A 17,437-nucleotide genomic window follows, 5' to 3' on the forward strand; every position below is an offset into this window, starting at 1 on the left:
GTTTTTAATTTCTTCCTTGATCTCCTCGGTGACCCATTCATTGTTTAATAACATGCTATTTAGCCTCCATGTGTTGAAATGTCTTTGCATGTTCTTGTTGCAATTGATTTCTAGTTTCATGCCATTGTGATCTGAGAAGATGCTTGATATGATTTCAATCTTCTTGAACTTGTAGAGATTTAGTTTGTGTCCTATCATGTGGTCTATCTTTGAGAATGTCCCATGTGCACTTGAGAAGAATGTGTATTCTGTAGTTTTGGGGTGTAATTCTCTGTAGATATCTATTAAGTCCATTTGGTCTAGTGCTTCATTTAGAGTCTCTGTTTCCTTGCTAATTTTTTGCCTAGAGGATCTATCCAGTGCTGTCAACGGGGTGTTGAAGTCCCCTGCTATGATTGTATTGTTGTCTATTTCTCCGTGGAAGTCCTCCAGAAGATTTTTAATATATTTTGGTGCTCCTATATTGGGTGCATATATGTTTATCAAGGTTATATCTTCCTGTTGGATAGATCCTTTCAATATTATGTAGTGGCCGTCTTTGTCTCTAGTTATGGTCTTCATTTTGAAATCTATTTTATCAGATATGAGAATTGCTACCCCAGCTTTTTTTTGCTTTCCATTTGCTTGGAAAATTTTTTTCCATCCCTTCACTTTCAACCGATGTGAGTCTTTTGTTGAGAGGTGGGTCTCTTGTAAACAACATATAGATGAGTCATGCTTTCTTATCAAATCAGCTACTCTGTGTCTCTTTATGGGAGCATTCAATCCATTTACGTTTAAGGTGATTATTGATATGTACTTATTTATTGCCATTTTTGTTTAGTGTGGTTCTATTTTTCTTCCCATTTCTACTGCTAATTACAGCAGTCCTTTTAACATTTCTTGCAGTGCTGGTTTGGTGCTAATGTATTCCCTTAGCTTTTTTTTGTCTGGGAAGCTCTTTATTTGATCTTCTATTTTGAATGATAGCCTTGCTGGGTAGAGTAGTCTTGGATTCAGATTCTTGTTTTTCATGACTTTGATTACTTCATGCCATTCTCTTCTGGCCTGTAGTGTTTCTTGTGAGATGTCAGCCGAGAGCCTTATGGGGTTCCCTTTGTAGGTAACCTGTTGCTTATCTCTTGCTGCTTTTAGGATTCTCTCTTTGTCTTTAATTTGTGGCATTTTAATTACTATGTGTCTTGGTGTGGGCCTGTTTGGGTTCTTCTTACTTGGGACTCTCTGTGCTTCTTGAACTTGAATGCCTTCTTCCTTCACCAAATTAGGGAAATTTTCTCTCACTATTTTTTTGAATATATTCTCTATCCCTTGCTCCTTTTCTTCTTCTTCGGGGACTCCTATGATGCGAATATTATTACGTTTCCAGTTGTCCCATAGTTCTCTTAAGCTGTCTTCCTGTTTTTTAATAGTTTTTTCCTTTTGTTTTTCTGATTGGTTGATTTTTTCTACCCTGTCTTCTAATTCACTGATCCGGTCCTCAGCTTCCCCTACTCTGCTTTTTAAACCTTCCAATGTGTTTTTCATTTCGGATATGTCATTTTTTATCTCTTCTTGTTGGTTTTTAATTTCCATTTGGCTTATTTTCAGTGTCTCTATGTCCTTACTCATGCTGTTCAGCTTCCTCAAGATCATGGCTCTGAATTCTAGCTCTGTTAACATGCCTAATTGCTCCACATTGATCTCATCTTCGGTGGAGGTGTCTTGCTCTTTCATTTGGCTTCTGTTTCTGTGTTTCACCATTTTAGCTATCACTGTGGGCTTTGGAGCCTGTCAAGTTCTCCCTGTGGGTGTTGGTGTTCTGCTGTTTGTGGCTCCCTCTCTTGTGTTTAGATGAGCGAGGGAGGACCCGCGTTGAACACCACTGTCAAGTCTTACTTTCCTGGTTAAAGTTGCCAGCCCAGGAAACGTACTGTTATCCTCTAGCTTTTTGCCTGGAGGCTAGCAGTCTAGGTTAATTGATCAGTTTTGGGTTGTCAGTTGATTGAAAAACTCCCTCTGGTGCTCAGCCAAGGGGCTTTCAGGAGGGTGGGGCAGATGCTGGTTGTTAGTGAGATCAATTAGCACTTCAATGGCCCACAGGGTGGGGTTGGATCTCCGAGGGAGGGGCTGCTGCCTCTCCTCAGAGCCCTGGGAAGGAGCAATGTGGCCACCGTCCTGAGTGGCTGCACTCAGCCAAAGCTCTGAGCGCCCTCCAAACCCCGAGTGTTCCGACACAGTTCCAGTCCAGTCCGCCCTCCCTCCACCGGAGCCCAAGGTGAGTGGCTGTGGCTGTTTCAGCCTCTGTCCCGGCTGCGCTGGAGCCGCCTGGGAGTGTAACCCGCGGGCGCCGCTTATAGCTAAGGCCGCTGCCGAGCTGCCGACCGTGGGCTCCCAGCCCCGTCTCGCGCCTTCGCAAGCCTACCGGGATGGAGTCAGTGTCCCTCGTTGTATGGTCCTGGCAAGCTGCTTTTCTGTTGCTTTTTCCTGTCGATTTGTCTGTGTTATAGTTGTAATTCCAGTTTGGTTCTGGGAGACGGTCTGTGTAGCTCCGTTCACTCCGCCGCCATTTTTCGATAATTTGCTCTTGAAGCTTATAACCAGGTCCAAAAAAGTTATGGATTTGAAACTAGCTAGATCAGAGACCACTTACACATTTGAATAGAATTTTGAATAAATAGCTTTGTTAACTAGAGGAAGCAGTAGTTTTAAAAAATGTGACCAGTTAGCCCAGCCTGTGTGGCTCAGTGGATTGAGATCATCCCATGGACTGAGGGCTCCATTTGACTCCCAGTCAGGGCACGTGCCAAGGTTGAGGGCTTGATCCCTAGTAGGGGCCATGCAGGAGGCGGCCAATTGTTTTTCTCTCACATTGATGTTCCTATCTCTCTCTAAAAAGTAAATGAAAACATATTTTTTTAAAAATGTAAGCAGTTAAAAATTTCTTTTGTTGGGATATATTAGGAGACTTAGCATAATTGGCAATAAGGGCCGGGAGAAAACTTTTTGTACATTTATAAAGGGGTATTTTTGTATACCCCTTTTACTGAAACCAAAGAACAAGTTAATTTCCAAAGAGCATGCCTTGATAATCAAATTATTATTTTAAATTGTGTCACTGTAGGTGGAGGAAGCTAAACAAGAGTTACAGGAAGTTGTGGAATTCTTGAAAAATCCACAAAAATTTACTGTGCTTGGAGGCAAACTTCCAAGAGGTAAAGTATCTTCCCTTTACCAGATTTGACATAAAAAATACTGTACTATATTACTAACTTAATTTTATCAGATTTAACTGATTAAAGTTTAGTTTTTAATTGCTATTATAAATTACTTCTCATTCTGAACATACCTTTCTGTAACCTTTTTTTTTAAAAATAATTTAAAATTTTGTTATCATTCAAACTTAAGTGAATTTGCAGGAATAGGATAAAGAACTCTCTACTCAACCCGAACTCAACAATTTTAAAATATTTTGTCCTGTTTGCTCATTCACTTTCTTTACATACATGCATTTTTTTAAACAGTTGAGAGAAATTCTGAATATTATGTCATGTATGCTTCTTTACTCCTAAAGATCTTATTGTATATTTCCTACGAATAAGGATAGTTTTATTTACATAACTCCAGTAAAGTTTTTAAAATCAGGAAATGTAACGATGATCTAAAACTTATCAATTGACAACCGTATTCTAATTTCAGCAGTTGTCCCAGTAATACCCTTTGTAGTTAGGTTCCTTCATTCCACTCCAACCCCTGGTTCAGGACCCAATCCAAGTTCACACATATCATTTAAATTTTCTTTAATCTGAAAAAATTTCTCAGTTTTTTAGCCTTATTTTTTTTATGGTGGTTTGGGTGGACTTTTTATGATCTTAAAAATTGTGTAGAGTATACACAAATTTTTAGAATGTTCTTCAGTTTGATTTTGTTTAATGTTTTCTCACAGCTACTGTATAATATTATGATTTATAATAGAAAACATATTTAGTCTTAGTCCCTGTTACTAACACAGAGTTCCTAAAACTCTTGGAATTTTATAGTGAAGAGAACAATGAAAGGTGTGTTTTGTTGTGTTATTGAGGTAACTTGGAACACACTGAGGATCGGGGCAGGTTGTCAGGAGAACCTACCCTGTGCTTAGAAGAGTGGAGCATTTAGTACCCTCCAGTTACTGATTTCTCCATCCCTGGGGAGTGAGAGGTGCTATCAATGCCCGGTGTCCAATGATTTATCAATCCTGTCTATGTATTGAGGTCTCCATAAAAACCTAAAAGGATGGGGTTTGCCTGCCCTGTCATATGACTGTTTCAGTTATATATACATTATTATAAATCAGTAATCTCAGTAAATGTTTCTCTGAGTTCTGTGAACTGCTCTAGCAAATTAATCGTACCCAAAAAGGAAGATATTGGAACCTCTGACTAGCTTGTTGGTCAGAAGCATAGGAAACAATCTGGTGTTGCCACTGGGATCTCAAGGGGAGAGTGGGGCAGTATTATGGGACTGAGTTCTTAACCTGTGGGATCTAATGCTATCTCTAGGTAGGTAGTGTCAGAATTGAGTTGAATTGTAGGATATCCTGCTGATGTTAGAATTGCTTGTTGATGTGAGGGAAAAACCCACATATTGGATTTGAGTGCAGAATTGTAATGACTTTATGGTGTCCTTCTAGAAGGGTTGTGCTATACTTTATCCATTTATATTGAACTTTTAAATAATTTCTATTACTATTTAAATTAGCATAGTATCTTAAGGCTTTGTCTTAATTATTGCTTAATTATTATTTATGCTTAATTATTTCCTTAGAACAAATTCTAGATTTATTCATTTGTTATTTATAGATTATTGTAGGTTCCAATGCTAGAAATGGAATTGGTGAGTTAAAGGGGGTACTCATATAAGGCTTGTATTTTCTTTTTTTCTTTATTGATTTTAGAGAGAGGGGAAGGAAGAGGGAGAGAGAGAGAGAAACATTGATGAGAGAACATCGATTGGCTGCCTCCCACATGCCCCACACTGGGGATTTGTCCTGCCACCTGGGCATGAGACCCGACCGGAAATTGAATTGGGGACCTCTTGGTGCATGGGTTGGCGCTCAACCACTGAGCCACACTGGCCGGGCTAAGGCTTGTTTTTCTACTCTAGTATCTACTGAGAATGTTCAGTAGTACATAAAAATATATGCATGAATTTTTGCTAGAGTTCATTTATTAATCATTACTGTAACATCGTAGGCAGCATGTTTAAAACCATAAAAATAATTATGTTTTTCTTTCTGATCACATGGAATATTTTATAAATTTGTGGGAAAATCCTCAGGTATCAAGATGTAATCTACAGCAATTGACATGGTGATGATTTAAACCAGTTAGGAACCACAATAATATGAAAATACAAGGATAGTCTTAAGAGTATTTTTGAGCTTTCCTTAAAGATCATTTTTTAGTGTTAAATTACAGTTTTGTTACCTTTTTAAATATAGTCTGAAAAATTAAAAGGTTATGTAAACCAGGAAATTGTATTATTCTAATGTGTTATGAAAATTTTCAAACATACAGAGAAGTTAGAAAGAAAGCTGTAGATAGTAACTACTTTACATCTAAATATTTTGTTACGCATCACCTAAAAGTAAGGACATTATCCTACATAAAAGGGAAAAAATAATGTATCCTACCAAACAAAACCAAACACTATTTTCTTAGTAATCATGTACTCTCCAATATTTTTCAAATTTTTATCCAGATGTTCCTAGAATTTTTAAAATGTGTTTTATGGAAGTGCATCAGTTAGTTCCAAGTTCGTGCATTACATTTGTTGTTTAGTCTTTTAAACTGTTTTTATGTGAATTTTATCTTATTTGCTTAGTGATAAGTGTATATTCTTTTTCCTCAGAATTCTGTCCTGTCTATTGCTGATATGTAAACAGTATTTGGATAATACAGGAAAATGAGTTATGGAGAAGATCATGAAGCAAATCATTAGTAGAAACAAATGCATTTTGCTATGTTTCAAAATATTGGTCATTGATGTGTTATATAATCTCAGAGTTATATAAATTAATTAATAATTACTTTTTGAGATTTATATCAGAATTTGTTTTATTTTTTATTTTTTTTTATAGGAATTCTTTTAGTTGGACCACCAGGAACAGGAAAGACACTTCTTTCCCAGGCTGAGGCTGGAGAAGCTGATGTTCCTTTTTATTATGCCTCTGGATCAGAATTTGATGAGATGTTTGTGGGTGTGGGAGCCAGCCGCATAAGAAATCTTTTTAGCCCTGGCCAGTTTGGCTCAGCGGTTAGAGCGTTGGCCTGTGGTCTGGAGAAATCTTTTTAGTATGTTTTAATGTATCTTTCATACAATACTAACTTTTTAAATTTTATTTTAGGGGAGGAGGTTTTTTTACCCCTTTCTTTTTGCTACTTAATTAAGATGAATATTTAGCTGAAATAGCTATTGTGGGGTTCTGATTCCAGAGAGCTTCATGTGTTAGCTAAAACAGACTTGTACTTTTCCCCCAATATAGTCAGAATAGCTAGTGGAAGTGTTAGATGTAGTTGGGGCTGCAGAAAAGCTGGATTTTTTTGTTTTTGTTTTTTTATTCAATTCATCATTTCTGTAGTATCTAATTAACTTCAAACCTGATTGATGGTTTGTAAAGCTAGGAAGAATGAGTGTAAAGCTCAGTTATTTTTATTATATATCATTCTTTATGGTATAATTTCTTTTTCTTCTGAGGCTAGGAATTGTCCTTTAATCAGTAAAAAAAAAAAAAAAAAAAAAAGAGAGAAAACAACAAAACTCCTTTTTGTGTATTTTTTTTCCTAATGAATATCTTTTGTTGGCTTTTGACAGTCATACAGGTTTTTAATATTTATATGATTTTTGTTAAAAAAGTTTTAATTTCATTAAGTTTATTTGAATCTTTTCTGTTTTCCTAGGGGAAGCAAAAGCAAATGCTCCTTGTGTTATATTTATTGATGAATTAGATTCTGTTGGTGGAAAGCGAATTGAATCTCCAATGCATCCATATTCAAGGCAGACTATAAATCAACTTCTTGCTGAAATGGATGGGTAATTGAATCTTCTTGTCTTTGGAATATGGTGATATAATTGGTAACATACAAGAGAGAAGAAAAATCTTAAGTTTATAGGCAACAGAGTAGTCCTTCGTACAAGAAGTCAAGTCAGGATGGTACTGTTTCTAATTCTAATGGGGTAATTAATGTATCAACTTCTTTTAATTGGTGATAAATGCATCTTTTTTTATTTATTGTATTATGACAGGAAAGCATTGATTGCTGCTGAGACTAGTAGTCTTTTTGGCTATGTAAACGGGGGGTATGCTGGTCCCTACACAATTTGTGACAAGATTTGAGTCTGCTGATAGATTAAAAGCTTGCATCAGTTTTCATAATATAAAAAGCAAGAGATAGGGTTGCTTTGAAAAAAAGCAAAAGTATTTCTAAAAAAGACATATAAGACATCTGGAACCAATTAGGAAGTCTAGGACCAAATAATTTGAATTGGTAAACTTGAAAGTAATTTTTCAAAAATTAGTCAGGTGCTCCAGCTTTTTGTGTCAGGTCTTCTCTTCCTCAGTAGAACAAATATTGTGCAGGGTGTAATCACAGATGATTTGATGGTTTATTATTAGCAGTTGAAGTACACTGGCCTAACAGTTGTTCCTTTTAAAAAGTAGAGATATTATTTGGGACATAAAATCAATCCTTTTTCTTTGTTGTTATTAATATCAGTGATAAATAGTTTTGTGTCAAACATTTCTATATGTGTGCTCTTACAATTTTTAGAGAAAAGGTACTTTTTTTTTTTTTTTAGTTTTAAACCCAATGAAGGAGTTATCACACAAACTTCCCAGAGGCATTAGATACGTAAGTATTAAAAACAGCTTTTGTGAAGTACTGATACATGCTGGAATATGGATGAACTTTATTTATTTTTTATTTTTTAAATCCTCACCCAAGGATGTTTTTCTATTCATCTTCAGATAGAGTAGGAGGGAGAAAGGGAGAGAGGAAGAGAGTGTGAGAGAGAAACATTGACGTGAGAGAGACACATTGACTGGTTGCCTCCCACATGACCCAGACCAGGGCTGGGGACCAAACTGCAACTGAGATACGTGCCCTTGACTGGAATTGAACTCGTGACTCTTTGGTCTGCGGGCCAGTGCTCGAACTACTGAGCCAAACTGACCAGGGCGCATGGATGAACTTTAAAAACATGATGCTGAGAGAAGGGAGCCAATCACAAAACATTACATATTATATATAGTTCTATTTATATGAAATGTCCAGTATAAGTAAATCCGTGGTAACAGAAAGTAGATAGATTAGTGGTTGCTAGAAGCTGGGGTGAATAGGGAGTGACTACCAGGTGGATATGTGTTTTTTTGTTTTGTTTTGTTTTGTTTTGTTTTGTTTTGTTTTGAGGGGGGAGATGAAAATATTCTAAAATTAGGTTGTGGTGATGGTTGCAGAATTCTATGTTAAAAACCTGTGGATTATCCACTTTATTTTTCAAATTCAAAAGACACTTTATTTAGAAAGTTACAGAGGTAGAAAAGGTGAGGCAACTGGACTCCATAGGTATAGGAAACAAGTTACATAGGCAGAAGAAGGGCACTTGGAGCTTAGGAAAAAGAAAGGCCGAGATAACAGAGATAATGAGCCTGGGGCATACAGAGAGGAGGGGGAAAGGTGTGGGCATGCTCGGAGAATGTTGGTATTTACTTCAAATTTGGTGGTATGTGAATTATATCTCAGTAAAGCTGTTAAAAGAACCTTCTGCCAACTTATATATCACAAAACCTTTTTTGGGTGGAGAGCAGTTTTTTTTTTTAATTGATTTTAGAGAGGAAGGAAGAGGGAGAGAGAGATAGAAACATCTATGAGCGAGCACATTGATTGGCCACCTCCTGCATGCCCCCCACTGGGGAACAGGTCCACAACCTGGGCATGTGCCCTGACCAGGAATTGAACCCTCGACCACTGAGCCACACCAACAGGGCAGATGGAGAACTTTTTTTTTTTTTTTATCCTCATCTGAGGACCTTTTTTCATTTTTTATTCAGATAGAGTGGGAGGGAGAGAGAGAGAGAAACATCAATGTGAAAGGGACACATTGAGTGGCCACCATCTGCACGACCCAAGCAGAGCTGGGGACAAACTGCAACCGAGGTACATGCCCTCAGCAGGAACCGAACCCGGGTCTCTACCCGCTGAGCAAAACCAACGAGGGCTGGAGAACATTTTTAAAGTAAATTTAGGCCCTGGCCAGTTTGGCTCAGCAGTTAGAGATGTCGGCCCACGGACCAGAGGCCTGGGTTTGGTTTCCGCTAAGGTCACGTACCTCGGTTGCAGTTTGTCCCCGGCCCCAGCTGGGGTCGTGTGGGTGACAACCAGTTGATGTGTCTCTCTCACATCGATGTTTCTCTCTTTCTCCCTCTCTCTCTCTCGCTCTTTCTGAAGATAAATGCAAAAATGTCCTTGGGTGAGGATAAAAATAATAATAATAAATTTAATATAGTTTTAAATTTTTGTTGATTTTGTTATAGAAGCTGTTCATATTTTTATTTGATCTAATAATTTGTCTGCCTGAGACAAATTATGAGATCAAATTTAACATTTTATACTTACGGCATTTTAGATGGGTATGTATTTCTCATAATAGAGTGCTATAGAATTATTCCCTAACTTGCACATTTTTGTTTCTGAGGGGTGTGTACTATCTATAGACACACACATATCTATGTATACCTTTCTTCTTTCTTCTGATTATTGAAATTTATTTGAGTCATATTTTATAAGGAACTATCTACTTACTTTTATATTCAAAACTCCATCTAACCTTTGGTTGCATTGTCTTTCCAACCTCTCCTTAATGTCATCCTGTTTAACTTGATCTTCAGTAGTCAGCTTACTAATTTTCTTTTGTTCTTTTTTGTATTGTTTCTTTAGCACCTTAATTTGTCCTGGTTGTTTTGAGATGCAGGTAACAGTTCCAAGGCCAGATGTAAGAGGTCAAACAGAAATTTTGAAATGGTATCTCAATAAAATAAAGTTTGATCAGTGTAAGTTTAATTCCATGATACAAACATTGTTATCTTCATAAAATGGAAATATGTCAATCCACCCTGTTTGTGGTTCTTACTTGAGCAATTTCTTAAAAGACCGGTTACATTATATGTCTTCTATTCTTCCATTTATATATCCTTTTTTAAAAAAAGTCAATTTCATAATTAATGAATATCCAGGAGATTTTATCATTTTGAATTCTGATTCTAATGAAGGTTTTCTTTTGAGTATTCAGATAGATAATACTTGAAGATGAATGTATGTATATTTTTTAAGATGAATGTAAAATATAAAATAATAGACAAAGCATTTTTATATTATGAGCACAGTGCCTCATGATATAGTCACTTTGGTGCCAAAGAAGGGTAAAGCCACCTATAAAACAAAACACATGGAAATAAAAGATCATGGACCAACCTGAGTAATAAAAGCAGCTATTAAAGCTACAGTACTTTCAAAGATATATCAGGAAATTCATAAAACCAAATATATTTCTCATAATAAAAGCAGCTTTTATGTCCAAAGTATTTCAAGATGAAATATAGAAAATAAAAATATCTATGAGTATGCTTTTTTGATTGGTCATTAAGCCAGTAATGATAGTAGTCATAATTGAATGTTTTAAAATCACCTGATAAGTCTACATTTCTTTATTTTTGACAAGGTTATTTAAATTTAAGAACTTTTTTGGTTTGGTTTGTCCTAATGGCAATTTTAATGGCATATTTAATAGCAATTTTGGCTTTTTCCTTAGAACTTAATAAAGTAAGTTTGTTTTTTAGTTTTGTTAAGATAAATATTTTAAATTATAGTTTACGATGACTGTTTTCTTTTTTTTTGAAATTTTATTTCTTTCTGAAAAATTTTCTATTAGCTGTTTTGGGACATTAATGTATTGTGTTGTATCTATGTAGCTGTTGAACCAGAAATCATAGCTCGAGGTACTGTTGGCTTTTCTGGAGCAGAGTTGGAAAATCTTGTGAACCAAGCTGCTTTAAAGGCAGCTGTTGATGGAAAAGAAATGGTTACCATGAAAGAACTAGAGTTCTCCAAAGACAAAATTCTAATGGGTAGGCTTTCTTTTTTTCTCTAATACTATTCTAGTATACTTATACTAGAGAATAAATTCTTCATTTTGAGAGGTTTTTAAAACAAAGGTAGCCCTGGCCAGTGTCCCTCAGTGGTTAGAGCGTTGGGCCCCACAAATGTGTGAGGTTCATGGGTTCGATATCCAGTCAAGGGCACGTATCTGGGTTGCAGGTTTGATCCCCACCACAGTTGGGGTCGTGCAGAAGACAACCAATGGATGTCTTTCTTTCCTTCCCTCCTTTCTACTCTGTAAAAATCAATGGAAAAAGTATTCTTGGGTGAAGATTAATAATAAAATAAAAACAAAGGTATAGGGACATGAAAATGTATATTTGAACATAGCAAAACAATTTAGTCTCTAACAAACAGATTATATATTATATGATGGCACATTTTGGGGGGCCATGGGTGCCCATATTTTTACTCATGTCTAATATTGCTGATGAAGTAATAGTTAATTTTATTCTTTTTAGTGTTTACTTTTTATTTTAAATCTTGAGTTGGCTTCAAAACAGGTTAACTATGACATTCTTTTAAATTAGAAATGTATTATCTAGAAATAGGATTCAGCTTACCCCTTTGCTGTAAGGAGTAAGATGATAGTTCTAACAATTTTGGTTTTCAGTTGACATTGTTGTCATTTATATGTGTTGTGGAATTCTACTTATTTTTAAACTTTTACTTTGTTTAAAATATTTCTCAATGAGCCCTGGCTGGTTTGGCTCTGCGGTTAGAGCATCGGCCTGTGTCCGGAGAGACCTGGGTTCGGTTCCCGCTAAGGGCATATAGCTCGGTTGCAGTTTGTCCCCGGCCTTGTCGGTCGTGTGGGTGGCAGCCACTCGATGTGTCCCTTTCATATCGATGTTTCTCTATCTCTCTCTGTTCCTCTCTCTCACAATTAGTTCAAATTGTGTTTGTTGGTTTCAAGATATTTTAAAAAATGAGTTCTATGTTTATTTTTCAATTTTAGGTGCTTCCAGTGATTTTGATAATGCAACTAAAATAGCAAAGTGGATGGTTACTAAATTTGGAATGAGTGAAAAGGTATTGGTTAATTTTAATCTTCCTCATGTCTCAAATGATATGTGCCAAGTGTCTCCTTAGAGAGGGTACTTATTATAAATTGATAATATTTACTTTTCTCTGTCTCATTCCAAAGGGATTTGTCCTGGCTTGTTCTAAACTAACCCTTATTTTCTGAGTAATCAAATGTAGCATTCTGTTCAGTTCTAGCTGCTTGAATAGTAACAGTTATTACTTCATGAGTTAACCAAATGATAAGACAATATCTTTATTCCTTTCTGTTCATATGACATAAAAGACCTACTTGCTGAGACAGCCTTAGTTGACCCATTACACGTACTTTACGTTCTTGCATTATTACTATGGCTTATGAAGTAATTCTAATACTCTGAATTGTGGATTTCTGGACTCGGAATAGTTGCCAAGATTTTCTAAGGAGGCACTCCCAAGCTTGCTTATGATTTTAAATTGTCTTGTTCACACTTTAGTTTTAGTGTTATACTTTCAGACAAATGATGAAATTTCTTTGCCTTTAAGGCCATTTTTATAGTGACTTTCTCATCCTCCCCCCACCATGGAATTTCTTTTATTGCATATAGGATAGTACTTCCTCTGCTAAATTTATTAGTGTTTTGTTTTTGTTTTCCTGTTGAATATCTTCCCATTTGATTTAGCTTGGAGTTATGACATACAGTGATACAGGGAAACTGAGTCCAGAAACGCAATCAGCTATTGAGCAAGAAATCAGAATCCTTCTGAAGGTAATGATCATATTTTTCTATGCTTATTTATTTAGTCATAATGGGCCTAAATAGTTGGGTGCTTAACAAATGATAACTGAAGGCTTTTGCTCTTTAGAAATGTGACTGTATGTAATAAAGATAATAGGTGTACTATTGCAACCATGATTTAAATATTTTGTTAGAGAACCTCTGGTCATAGACTGGATCCTTATTTTATTCTGGCCATAGACTAAGAACAGTTTATATCAGTGATTATAAATATTTAGCCATCCTTTATCTGCAAAACTGTATGAGGTATTAGAAAGGGGGATATTGATTATTGAGTCTTTATTGTTTTTCCATTCTGATACATATTATTCAACATGTCGTTATTTGCTTGTGCCTCACAGTGTGCATGTGCTGAGAATACAGAATAAGAAAAACAAAGGTCTTTTTTTTTTTTTGGTTAATTTGCACCTGAGGTTATATATAGATATGTGTGTGTGTGTGTATATATTTTTTTTCTTTATTGATTTTAGAGAGAGGAAGGGAGAGGGAGAGAGATAGAAACATCAATGAGTGAGTACATCAATTGGCCACCTACTGCATGCCCCCTACTGGGGATTTGGCCCACAACCTGGGCATGTGCCCTGATTGGGAATCAAACCGGTGACCTCTTGGTGCATGGGTTGATGCTCAGCCACTGAGCCACACCAGTCAGGCAGAGGATATTTTTCCATTGATTTTTAGATAGAGTGGAAGGGGATGGAGGAAGAGAGAGAGGGAAACATCAGTGTAAGAGAGAGACATTGATTGATTATCTCCTGCATGACCCCGACCAGGACAGGAGATCAAACCTGTCCTTGGCCATGTATTGAACCCAAGACCCCTGGTCCACAGGCTGACACTGTAACTGCTGAGCCAAACCAGCCAGGGCAAAACAAAGGTCATTTTGACTGCAGTGTCGAGTACAGATTAGGGTAAAAGAATATGTAAGAGTAGATTCAGTGAGATCAGCTAGTAGGTACTGTGATAATCTTGTCATGGTATAATGGATGTTTGGATTAAAGTGGTGAAAAGTGGAAATTGTGAAACATGAGTCGGTTCAAGAGATACTGATGTAGTGGAATCAAATGTCTTTGTGATGTTTTGGTTCAGAGAGCAGCTAGTTAAATCTAAAAATAAAATTAAAAAAAAATTTTCTACCTCATGTAACTATAATTATTGTGTCATTAATTGAGTAAACACTGGTGGTGGCCTAAGACGGGGAAGGATGTGGATCATGAATTCAGTCTCATACATGCTGAATTTGAGGTGTGTTAGTGAAGATTGGAGGTTGAGAGAGATGCGTGGGCCTGGAGCTAGTTCAGAGGCTGGATGTGTGTTCCATTTGGGCAGCATGAAGGTGGTTGTGGACGGAGAAGGAGACCGAGCTGAGTGCCAGAAGTATTTAGTGAATGACTCAGGTGGCACAGTGAGGGTGTTGGGCCAGGCTCTTGTCAAAGAGTATGAACTTCAATGGAATAGTGCCTGATGGAAGAGGCTGTGCAGTAATGGTCTGGAGGTGTGATGGGAACAAAGAGCTCACCTCTGCGCTGAGGTATCTGGGTGAGAGTGAATAAATAATTGGGGGCTTAGAAAAAGCAGTCTCCTCAGGAGGGCCAGGTGTTTGATTAACCCAAAGGTGGTAGAAGAATGCTTTCGAGTAGTGAAGGATATGGGAAGTTTATGAAACGGAAAGGTTTAGAAGGTGTTTCAGAAGAAGTCTCTGACTTCCCAGAATCTTAATTCTTTTTCCATAGTTTACTGTTTTTGTTGTTCTGAGTAAATTATCTATGCTTTATTATTCCTAGAGCATCAGAAATACTCTTCCTTTTCTGTAATACTATTCTGAAACCTCAGAACAGAATGGCCAAAATCAGGTTCTTTCCTTCTGGAATGATAGCTTGGGAAGGCAGGTACTCTTTCTTCTAGACGACAAGTACATTTTTACTAAGTGAAAATGATTCCTGATTAATAGCATTTTAGGTTCAAATGTAATCATTGCATTATGTTTATATGACCAGTGCTTCTTAGTGTTGGTAAATTCATTTTTACATTTTTTATAGGGGCAAAAATAGAAGCAAATACTCAAATATTGGCAAAAACATTGAACAGACAAATGTGACACTGCCAAAAACTAACTGTTAGTAGTGCTTTCATTTTATGACCTAATAAACGTAATCCAAACTCACTTTTGGAAATACAATGAAAGGATTTAAGTGAGAAATTCAAGATGGGTCTTAAAGAAAAATGTATAAAAATCAAGGATCAGCTGTAATAATGCTGTTATAGTTATCACAAATTGACAACTGAGTATATTACCCAGTAAGAAAATGGAATGGTAGATCTTACCTGACCATTCTAGATTAAATAAACTGGTGAAATCAAGAGGCAGAAGGAGCAAATTTCCTTCTTTTAAAACTTATATACTGATTTCTTTGTTCACAGGCCTTATTTAAAAATCAGACAAGGCCCAGCCGGTGTGGCTCAGTAGTTGAGCATCAACCCATGCACCGAGAGGTCGCTGGTTCGATTTCTGGTCAGGGCACATGAGGAAGTGGCTGGTCGATGTTCTCTCTCATCGATGTTTCCATCTCTCTCTCTCTTTCTCCCTCTCCTTTCCTCTCTAAAATCAATAAAGAAAAAAAATTTTTTTTAAATATATAAAAATCAGATAAGTACAAAGTATACTTTAAGTTTTTAAAGTAGCTTTTTATCTAAAGTAATCATTTCTTATGTGATAGATTTTGTAGTTAAAAATAAAACATTTGGGAAGTACAAAAGAGTTATCTTTGGGAACCACACTTTTAAGTGTTTTTATCTGGCCCTGGCCAGTTTGGCTCAGCGGTTGGGCATCGGCCTGCAGACCAGAGAGTCCCGGGTTCAGTTCCCACTAGGGGCACATACCACACACACACACACACACACACAAAATAAATAAATAAAATACATGTTTTTATTTGCCCTGGCTGGATAGCTTACTTGGTTAGAGCATTGTCCTGATATGCCAAATTGCAGGTTTGATCCCTGGTCAGGGCACATACAAGAATCAACCAATGTTCTTCCTGGAGTGGCTCAGTTGGTTGAACATCATCCTGTGCACTAAAAGGTTGCATGTTCGATTCTTGGTTTAGGCACATAAGGAGGGCAACCGATCGGTGTTTCTCTCACACGCCATGTTTCTTTCTTTCTCTTTCCCTCCCTTTCTCTAAGCATGTCCTCTGGTGAGGATTAAAAAAGAAAAAAAGGAATCAGCCAATGAATATATCAATAAGGGGAACAACAAATCAATGTTTCTCTCCTTTTCTCTCTAAAATCAATAATAAAATTGTAAAAAGTGCTTTTTCATAAGTAGAAATGAATAGATTTTACATTCTTAGGGTTTGTAATGAGGTTTTCTTTTCTCATGTACAGTTTTTGCTTCTCCTAAGTTTTCTGCCTCTTACATATCTGCTTTTCTTTTTTAGGACTCATATGAACGAGCAAAACATATCTTGAAGACTCACGCAAAAGAGCATAAGAATCTAGCAGAAGCTTTATTGACTTATGAGACTTTGGATGCCAAAGAAATTCAAATTGTTCTTGAGGGGAAAAAATTGGAATTGAGATGATAACTCTCTTCAAATGGTTACGTTGCTGATTTTACTGCAAGAATATTAGTAGCATTGCAGTACTCTCCTTTGGCAACACTTCTCTCCCATTCTTGACGTGATATCACTCAAGTGTGTGAAACTCTTTGTCAGCCTTTTATCACATTTATCTAATTTTGGTTATTCTCATGATGACACCTATTGCAAGTTAGTAATTCATAGTAACTGTGTTAAATAAAAAACTATGATGACTGAAAACAGCTTGTTTGAGAAATGTCCATCAGTTATTAAGTTGCACATAAGTAATGATTTTATGGTTTGTTACTGTACTAGATGTGAATAAAATTGTGCCTTTAGCTCCTTGGAAGTGTTTTTACTTAGAAAAAAATGAAATTGTTGAAGAATTGTCCTTATTTCTAGATAGTACCAATTGATCTTTGATAAAGAAATGATGTTATTTGGCTGCTGGTAAACCATATTTCTACATACATCAGTGGAAACTTCATTAAGATACACTTAATTATGCTCCAAATTGTCCATATATAAAATGGTTTTTTAAAAATCTTAAGAGTAGAGAATTGTAAATGTACAGGTAGAATCAGAATTTAAATGATTATAAACTTTTAAAAATGCAGTTTGTATTTTTGTGGTCTTTGTTTTTAACGTTATCATGCTAATGACATTTATTTCAGAGCGGCAGTATTTTGTTAAATAAAAATGTAACGCTTCAATTTCTGAGCAACTATATAATTATACTTGGTATTAAAAGTAAAATTAGATAAAAAACTCAGTCCCCTTCAAAATGAACTTTTGAACTACCTTGTGTCAGAAATGGAAAATTGTGTTTGCTTTTTATTTAGATTTTATGAATATGAGCATGTTGTTACAGGAATTACAGACG

At 36.2% G+C, this 17,437-nt stretch overlaps 1 protein-coding gene across 1 annotated transcript; it reads left to right on the plus strand.

The window, feature by feature from the left end:
- The first annotated feature begins 2,593 nt into the window (after positions 1-2,593).
- On the plus strand, positions 2,594-16,586 carry LOC118634194 (ATP-dependent zinc metalloprotease YME1L1-like). The gene is given in 11 exon segments (XM_036268592.1): positions 2,594-2,608; positions 3,101-3,191; positions 6,098-6,250; positions 6,918-7,050; positions 7,816-7,838; positions 7,841-7,868; positions 9,954-10,096; positions 10,985-11,140; positions 12,130-12,203; positions 12,857-12,943; positions 16,414-16,586. Coding segments are annotated over 11 exon segments (1,047 nt in total). The 3' UTR covers positions 16,558-16,586.
- Positions 16,587-17,437: the final 851 nt, after the last annotated feature.

The sequence above is a fragment of the Molossus molossus genome, unplaced genomic scaffold (genome assembly GCF_014108415.1).
Source record: "Molossus molossus isolate mMolMol1 unplaced genomic scaffold, mMolMol1.p scaffold_m16_p_1, whole genome shotgun sequence".
In the NCBI taxonomy this organism is placed as follows: domain Eukaryota; kingdom Metazoa; phylum Chordata; class Mammalia; order Chiroptera; family Molossidae; genus Molossus; species Molossus molossus.